The 9,728-nt window shown below is 48.4% G+C and overlaps 1 protein-coding gene across 1 annotated transcript in view; it reads right to left on the bottom strand.

The window, feature by feature from the left end:
- Window positions 1-3,918: 3,918 nt before the first annotated feature.
- LOC125308140 (cytoplasmic dynein 2 heavy chain 1) overlaps window positions 3,919-9,728 on the bottom strand; it is a 196,416-nt gene continuing 190,606 nt past the window's right edge. Inside the window, 2 exon segments of the mRNA XM_048264438.1 lie at window positions 3,919-4,429; window positions 6,662-6,778. Of these exon segments, the coding sequence (XP_048120395.1) occupies window positions 4,271-4,429; window positions 6,662-6,778 (276 nt within the window). The 3' untranslated portion in view covers window positions 3,919-4,270.

Raw genomic sequence — 9,728 nt, 5'->3', positions numbered from 1 at the left:
GCACACAGTCACACTCTCTCACACACACACACACACACACACACACACACACACACACACTCACTCACACACGCAAGCATGTACACACACACCTGTCTGCTGTGACACTAGTGGTGCCCTGAGGAGGTGCGGTGTGGTAGTGGCAGCAGGCTAACTAACACTAACAGAGCCTCCGGGGACAGCCGGCACTCTCTCTCTCCCTCTCAGATCTGCCCCACTACTGAGGAGCAGCAACAAGCCCCTCAAGCAGACGCCGCACGGGAGAGAGAGCCGCCGCCACCAGCTACAGGATGGTGTCACACACACCACTCACACCGCCTAGCCCTATTTATTTACACACACACACACACACACACACACTCACACACACATACATGCGCGACGACGCGACGCGACGCGACTGTGTATACCACGCTACACGCACACACACACACACACACAGCACACACACACGCACACACACACACACACACACACACACACACACACACACACACACAAGACACCCGATTCACCCCCACACACACTGCCCTCAGTCTCCGGTGGTCTATTTATAGCAGATGGGATGGATGGCGTGTGACACTAATGGTGAGCCTGGAGTGGGATCGATATGCAGTGGGGGGAGGAGGAGAGAGAGAGAGAGAGAGAGAGAGAGAGAGAGAGAGAGAGAGAGAGAGAGAGAGAGAGAGAGAGAGAGAGAGAGGGAGAGAGAGAGAGCAGACGAGTGGCCTCCTCCTCTCCTCAGGTAATGAGCAGTGTGCTTTCTCAGAGGAGCCCAGCCAAGCCTGAGAACCCCACAGCACACAGGTTAAAACACACACACACACAGCATCAGTATCTCCAACACACACACAAAGACACACACACAAAGACACACACACACACACACATCATTAACCTCATACCATCTACTTAGATATCATCATATCAACATCAACTTCACAGTCAGCACAGCCAACTAATTGTGATAATATGATATTGGGTCTGGTCTAAGTCAGTGAGACTTGCTTCTACTGCATAATTTAAGCAAAATCATAGAGCCATATATTAAAATAATAAGAAAAAAACTGCTTCATTTGCGCAATTGTTTGGACATACGGCACAGCTATTTCTATAGTTTATGTGGAAGAGTGGAACAAGAGAAGCGGTACATTTCAGATAAAGTCACATAACATTATTCTGCTGTTTGCTTCTGGTTTCTCATGATTTCTCCTTGACTCTCTATTTCCTGGTTTTGCATGAGCTAGGCAGTGGTAGGAAGACTCACTGTATAGTGTACTCAAGGCGAAGCGAGTGGCGACAGATTCATTGTGAGAATGCAGGTTGTGGGCGATTATGGATGACAACAGCAGTGACAACACAGTCGCCCGCCCAAGGTCCCGCTTTACACAAAACTGAAACTTCCCGAGAGAAGTGCTGTGAAAACAATTCAATAACTCAAGTTAGGACTAGTTAGGACAGGAATAATTGTCTGACGTGATATAACATAATATAAGCTGACATAATGTCTGAGAAAAATGCTTCCTGTAGACCCCAGACTGTCTGAATCAGACCGTAGATCTCCAGTAACAATTTCATCAGAATGTAGCCGCCGCAGTGAAAAGACCTGCCACACCTAATGAGTCAAAACCAATTTCCACAACACTTTGTTTCTCCTAAAACTGGTGCACTTCTGAAATAAAGCTTCCTCCAAAGCCAAACACCAGTGCTTATACTCAAAGACAGGCCTCAGGAGGAGCAACACACACACACACACACCACTCTGCAGCAACACACAGCTCTATTAGGCCCAGCACAGCCCACACACACACACACACACACACACACACACACACACACACACACACACACACACACACACCACTCTGCAGCAACACACAGCTCTATTAGGCCCAGCACAGCCCACACACACACACACACACAACACACACACACACACACAGACACAGACACAGACACACACACACACACACACACCACTCTGCAGCAACACACACACACACACACACACACACACCTTCATTGCTTTTCCTTCATCTTCCATCCAGAATAAAAGGCCCTGTCCATGGAGAAGTGATGGGAGCTAAATATTACATGAGCACAAAACAGCAGTACAAAAACAAAGCGTTGCCTTCCACAGGAGTGCCACTATGCAGGAGTCAGATGAAGACACATGCTGGTGTAGGCTCCATGGAGGGGGAGGAGGAGGAAATATGATGGACACACACGCGTGAGTGTAAGACTAGCTGACAAAGTGCCATCTCATTAGTTGGAACAGATTGTCACATGACACATGCACACACACACAAACTGAAACATACACATACAAACAATTAGGCAGGCAGGCAGGCAGGCAGACAGACACACACACACATGCGCGTCATACACACAGACACAGCTAGTTATGAATTATGAGTGTGAAGGGGAGAAATGGCAGCCTGGTGTCAGCGTATTGTGTTGAGGCTGCACCTGAGTGTGAAAAACGTCATAAATCCTTTCACCCGGTGTGCTCTCTCATTCCCCCCTCTCATTTCTTTTAGCTCTCGCTGTTTCAGATCTCCAAATGGCTTCATTGCTATGCTAAAATTGCTCATCTCTTTCCAAAGTAGTGAAAGGGGTGTGTAATAGTAAAATAAACAACACACAATGAATCAATAAATAAGGGGAAAGTAGGACTAAAATGCATAACTCGGTTGTGCAATGACCACAGACGCCCTGTGTGTGTGTGTTTCACTCACTAATGGTTTCCCTCTCAGGCCTTACAATTTTGCTCAGGTAGAAATCGAATTGGTTCTTTGCCCTACAAACAGCGAATTCAATATCCAACCTCTTCTGTCACACTGTAGCAACACACACACACACACACTCACACAAGCGAAATAACACCCACAGCCATCTATCACAAGTAGACAAGATTCATTACCACAGTAACTACAGTCATCCTGTTGCACACACTTAAGAAGCATCACATGCTCCCTCTCTCTCTCACACACACACACACAGCATAGAAATACTGTAAACTCAGTGAAAACTCTTCTCTCTCTCTCTCACACACACAGCATAGAAATACTGTAAACTCAGCCAAAACTGCTTTCTTTCCCATGCTCTCCAACTACTTTCCCATGGACGTCCTGTATACATTAACACACCTGGCCATAAACACACACCTGATGAGAGGGTCTGAGTGTGTGTGTATGTGTTGGCGAATGCCCAGGTAGGTCTGTCCTCAGAGGGCCTCACTGGTCCCTTGGGAACTCCACTCATAGGAGCAGCAGCTGAAGAGTCCATCCAATGCATGCACACACCTTTACTGATATCAGTGTGTCTACTGGGGTCTCCAATGTACGGTCATCATCATCTTAGGTGAGGCTGTAAACACAGGTGTGAAGTGTGTGTAGTTTAGAAAAGGTGTTTGTGTCTGTGCATGTTGTGCATGTGTGACTGTGATACTGATGGATGTGCAAGCAGGGCTCTGTTTATTGGTGAGCAGTGCACTAGTGTGGGGTGAGGAGCTTTTAGTTTGCTGACAGAGGCAGAGATTGTCTTGATTGAGCACATTTTTGCACTCACATTAGCCTACTCCTCCAATAAGACACACACACACACATACAAGCAGGCACACACAGGAACAAATGTAACATCAGACTTTTACTCAGTCTCTCTCACAAACACACACATGTTCAGTCTGTTTCACATTCTCTATCTCTATATACACCCAGACAGACAAACACACACACACACACTCTGTCTGACTATCTGTCTAGATCTGTCTCACGCACGCGCACACACACACACACACACACCAAATCAATCCCAGATCAATCTTAATTTCCTTCCCACTTTGACTGATCTCTGGACCAGATGGTACTCGGTCCCTGAGGACTTCATCAATCCAACTGAACACACACACACACACACTTTTCTTTCTATAAAAACTTTATTCCACAGGGTCATAAATACATCACACTGAAATCCATCCAAAAGTATGTAATGTATCTGCTGAATGTTCTGAAGTGTATGGAATGTGCTACATACAATCTGTCTGACATCACATAGAGAACACATACAAAAGTAATGCTTCCTCTGCTTATGAAAATAATTGATTAAGTGTTCACTGCTAGAGAGACAACAGCATTGAGGATGAATGAGGACGTGCTGTACTGTATGTTCTCCACTTGCTTTGGTCTCTTCGTCTCTCTCTTTCACACACACACACACTCACACACACACACACACACACACACACACACACACACACAGTCGTAGATGGTCACTGCTGTGTGAGGAAGAGGGCGGCGCCACTCTGGATCCACTGGTCAGGGCTTCCGCCGCACGGCACGTCGATGTTGGTGACCACACGCACGCGCTCAGCACTGGTGTACACTGGCAGGGAGATGCACTCTTCAGGGCTGTAGCTGCCCGCCGCACTCTGCACAACAATAACAGATGTTACCTCAATGTTAACACAACATTGGCACAGCAGTAAAACAATGTGCCGGTCCAGGCCTCCAATGTAAACACGTTGTCACTGAAACATTAACACATTGTTCCGACTATTGAACTGAATGGCTTTCCTTGTGCTTACTTTAGGATCCCCTAAAGATATCTAACCCGAGTGCGTGTGGCATAGTTCTGTTGGGCTAATGATACCTGAACTAGGGCTACGGCTACAGTTCCAGAGAGGGAAAAAAGTTCCTGAATGTATTCAGAATGTATTCAAGCTCAGATTTATTTAAGCAGTGATTGTGATTCGGATTGTGATTTTGATGCAGAGGTGCTGGAACAGAGAGAGATGCTTGCCTTTCCAATGCGGCACCCTTTACTGTAGAGAGAGAGGAGATCAGAGGAGGAGAGGGGAGGAGGAGAGGAGAGGAGAAGAGAGAGATGAGAGGAGAGAGAAGGAGAGAGGAGAGGAGAGAGGATAGGAGGAGAGTACCGGTGAGGGGTGAAGGAGAGGAGAGGGGAGGTGGAGAGAGATGGAAGCAGCGTATAGCATACGCGTGTTCACAGTCTTATGCAGCAGTTCACAGCAGTGTGAGGAGTGAAGGGCGCACACGCGCACACGCACACACACACACACACACACACACAGAATAATTAGCTATTGTTACGACTACTTCAAACACAGTGCATCCAGCAGCCCCAACATCATCAAAGTAACCTAAGTAACATAATCTATCTACCCTCTCCTTTGCTCTGCTGGAATTCGTATGATAATGAATAGTGCGGCTCTCTTGTTAGGGAGGCTGGGGCTGCTGAGATGTTGGCAGAAGCCAGCAGAGACGTGCTGCTGCATTATGAATGTGTTCAGCGCTCCATAATCTCTTACACACAAGCACACACACATTCTATACACACACACACAAACACACACACACACGCTCATTAAGAGGTGAGAAGCAGTGATGCTGGCAGATGCAGCACAGAGAATGTTATGGGTGTTTTGTTGCCCCCACTATCTGGGACAGAACACACACACACACACACACACACACTGCACTGTCCCTGTTTGTCTCCTGGGGAGGGAGGGTTGCAGAAAGGGCAGTGACGCACTGGACTTTTTCTGTCTTATTTATGGCTTCCTGAACACTGGGGACTAGGGAATGTATGTGTGTGTGGTGTGTGTGTGTGTGTTTTACTGCACTAACAACACAGACACACATTGGTTGTGTGCAAAGTCTTTGAGGTGTACACCACTGTGGGCCTGTACTGCTCCAACACACACACACACACACACACACACACAGGAGTTATATAGATTCATGTATACAGCCCCAACTCCTGGACACATACAGGCACACCTGCTTTCAGAAACTCCAAACACACACATACACACATCGGGATGCACACATCTGAGGAGGAACACAACACCAGACGGCCAGTCTTACACACAGCCCTCCTGTGCCCTGTGATGAAACTTCTAGAAATAAAAACGAGGAGCAGGAAGAAAGGGGGGAGTCCCACAAAAGGATCTTTTATTTATTTCACTGTCATTGTGATGACAGGAGGACCATCCCGGAGGAAGGCAACAGAGATGACCTCTGGTGACCACGAACAATCTGAGCGACATGCAGGCCCGACAGCACTGGCCGCCACAGGCCTGCCTGACACATCACAATGGAGGGAGGGAGAGAGGGACGGAGGGAGGGAGGGAGAGGATGAATGGAGACAAGAGAAAGATAGAGAGAAAAGGTAGTGAAAGAAACAGAGAAAATGAAACGGGGCAGACTGAGAGGATGCAGAGAGAGAGAGAGAGAGAGAGAGAGAGAGAGAGAGACAGAGAGAGAGAGAGGGAGAGAGAGAGAGAGAGAGAGAGAGAGAGAGAGAGAGAGAGAGAGAGAGAGGAGAGAGAGAGAGAGAGAGAGCAAGGAGGTAGCTATTCCAACAACAGCGCGACAGACTGAGAGGATGCAGAGAGAGGGAAAGAGAGAGAGAGAGAGAGAGAGGGAGAGAGAGAGAGGATAGAGAGAGGGAGAGAGAGAGAGAGGGGAGAGAGAGAGGGAGAGAGGGAGAGAGGAGAGAGAGAGAGAGAGAGAGAGAGGGAGAGAGAGGAGAGGGAGAGAGAGAGAGAGAGAGGGAGAGAGAGAGAGAGAGAGGGTGAGAGAGGGGAGACAGGGGTGAGTGAGAGAGGGTGTGGATGAGTAGATGAGTGATTGAGTACCTGTGGAATCCAGGCCATGTAGCAGGAAGGCACGGCGGACACGCTGGGGGAGTCGTGCTGGTTCTCTGACAGACGGTTTCCGTCAAAGCTACAGCCCTCCAGCTTCAGGCCTCCGACCTGCCACACACACACACACACACACACACACACACACACACACACACACACACACACACACACACACACACACACACAGAGAGAGAGAGAGACAGAAACACGCTCACATGATTAGACATGCAAAAGCCACACTGTGGTGCTAAATGTCAAGTTAAACACTAATGAGCCACCTGTGGTGATTGGGGTCACCTGCACCAGCGCCATGGCAACCATAGATATTAGAAAGCTAGATACCCAGATTGTCCGCCGAGTTCCCATTAGGGTGGCATAATGCGGAACACAGCTTACATTGCTGGGGCAAAATCAAGCATTGTCTATGGGCAACACTTGCCGGCAATCAGAGACACCTGTCTGATTTCCAGTCAGAGTCACATGTTTCTCCATTGGCCTCCAGTGATTGTTGCCCCCACCAAGATGGCGGTAGGATATGTGGTCTCTAGCTTTCTAATATCCATGATGGCAACAACATAGACAGACAGTCAAAGCACGATCGGGGCGTCCGACATGTGCAGCCGCCCATGGCCTCAAAACACCTCTGTCTCAGAGGCCAAGGCTGCTATCGATTGTGTTTCCACACTATTTTAAATCCACTGGTCAGCTGTGCTAGGTCACATAGAGTGAGAGAGAGTGAGAGAGAGAGAGAGAGAGGGAGGGAGAGAGAGAGAGAGAGAGAGAGAGAGAGAGAGAGAGAGAGAGAGAGAGAGAGAGAGAGAGAGAGAGAGAGGACAAACTGAGTTTAGAGTGTTGTTGAGGTGAAGAGTCAGAGATAGCACAGGAGCAGCTGCTGGGAGGAGCCCTCCAAAAGAACAGGAGGGGGAAGAGAGGAGAGAAGAGGAGAGGAGTGAAAAAAATAATAAAAAGAAAGGCAGATAGAGGAATATCAGTGTAGAGGAAAACACAGGAGGACCGCATGAATGAGGTCAAAGAGAAAGTACAGAGAGAGAGAGAGAGAGGGGATGAAAGTTTAAGTAAGAGAAGAGTAGGGGATCAAGGAGAGGGAAGACATCAAAGAAAAAAAAACGAGTAGATTTGTATCCGTCCTTTTAGACTTGTATCTGTCCTACCAAGCTGAAAGTGAGTAAAAGAGAGGGATTCAGTAGAGAAAGAAACAAATGAACGGAGCCAGTGAGAGAGAGGGGGCATGTGGGCAAACACATTAGCACGGAGGCAAGCAGGCACGGAGCGCTCCCTTTCTGCAAATTCAATTACCCATCAGCCCCCAGGTGTGGCCCTGCTGATTACGCCCTGGAAACAATGTGTCTGCATAACTTCATCATGAAAAAAAAAAAAAAAAAAAAACTCCGGGCCAATACCTCTCTGACCGGCCCTTCCTGAACCCGATGAGGCACCACACACAGGGCTTTTCTTTCCAGCGTGCAGGAGTCAGCAGATGTCTGATAAGACACGAGCGCCGAGGCATATTCATCCCATACTCCAGGAGTTTCCTGGAGAGAAGGAGCGTTCCTGACTGCAGGCGTTATGGAAAAGGGATTTGTCACTCTGGAAAGTGCGCGCCATGCCAGAGAAGGAGCTGTTATTTTGTGCAGCCATCACCCACCCCCAACAGCACCCCCCCACACACACACACACAACACACTACCCCCTGCTCCCACCGAGATCTCTCCTTCTCTAAACCTCTCCCTCACTGTTTCTTTCACACTGTTCTTGGGGAGGGAGGGAGGGAGAGAGAGAGAGAGAGAGAGAGAGAGAGAGAGAGAGAGAGAGAGCAGACGAGTGGCCTTCTCCTCTCCTCAGGTAATAGAGAGAGAGAGAGAGAGAGAGAGAGAGAGAGAGAGAGAGAGAGAGAGAGAGACAGAGAGAGAGACAGAGAGAGAGACAGAGAGACAGAGAGACAGAGAGAGGGGAGACAGAGATTGACAGATGGAACTATATGTGCATCTCTGGGCTAAAAGTTGAAGTTGGACCAGACAGCTCTGCCAGTGGCTGAAAATCTCTGAGGGCATATTGCGCCCACACACACACACACACACACACACACACACACACACACACACACGCAGAGCAGCCGGCAATCAATGTACTTGTTCCAACAGTGAGTATAAATCATGTTGTCAAAGGGGTATATGATATACAGTAATCCTCTGTGACAGAGCTATGTTAACACTTTTCTGAGGTGAACTGCATTATCCAACCAGACCTGCATTTATATGTCACTGAGATACCAATACAGCCTCTCTCTACCGTTGCCTGTAGTTCACATTCTGAATTCGACATTCAGTAGAACATTTTACATTGTCAAAACATTCCTTAAGTCTAACAAACAACTAAAATTGTCTGAAGAATCCTCTCTATATCAGTACATACAGTTCCTGTGGGGTTTACTGGTTAATTATGCCACCACTGATGCTCTCTCAGCTCGACTCCTCCAGCTCTCTCTCTTTCTTTCTATCTCTCTCTCTATCACTCTCTCTGTCATGGCATGGGTGTGCTACCAACACAATCTGTGTAGCAGGGGATTTTCTACCATAATTGGTCATGAATATGGTATGCTGGTATTCTGTGACTGCGCACACACACACACACACACATATATATACACACACACACAATCAGTCAGCAGTAAAGGGCATCCCTTGCCCTGATGTGCTCAGAGTGACTCAGGCCTATTCTGGTCAGTACAGCCATCCATCACGTGAGGGCTACGGCAGACAGGACAATGGTTCAGGGGGGGGGTGAGGTCTTAAGAGAGGGCAGTCCAGCGGCCCTGTGTCTGACCAAGCACTTCCTGCCCTTCCCCTTTAGAGCAAACGCCGCCGGGCGGCCGGCATCAGAGGGACAGAGCTGGGGTCGGGCGTCTGGAGTCGGGGCTCCGTCCAGTCAGCCGTCTGGTGGGGAAACCCCTGCCAAGGCCGGACGCCAGGTAGGGACGTGGGCTTTGGGAAACTCCAGCTGTAGTGGCTCTGGTTTCGCAAAAGCCTCATACCCCTAC

The sequence above is a fragment of the Alosa alosa genome, chromosome 15, assembly GCF_017589495.1.
Source record: "Alosa alosa isolate M-15738 ecotype Scorff River chromosome 15, AALO_Geno_1.1, whole genome shotgun sequence".
Classification (NCBI taxonomy): domain Eukaryota; kingdom Metazoa; phylum Chordata; class Actinopteri; order Clupeiformes; family Clupeidae; genus Alosa; species Alosa alosa.
The sequence above is the reverse complement of the archived record's forward strand: the minus strand, read 5'-3'. Positions and strand labels throughout refer to the sequence as shown.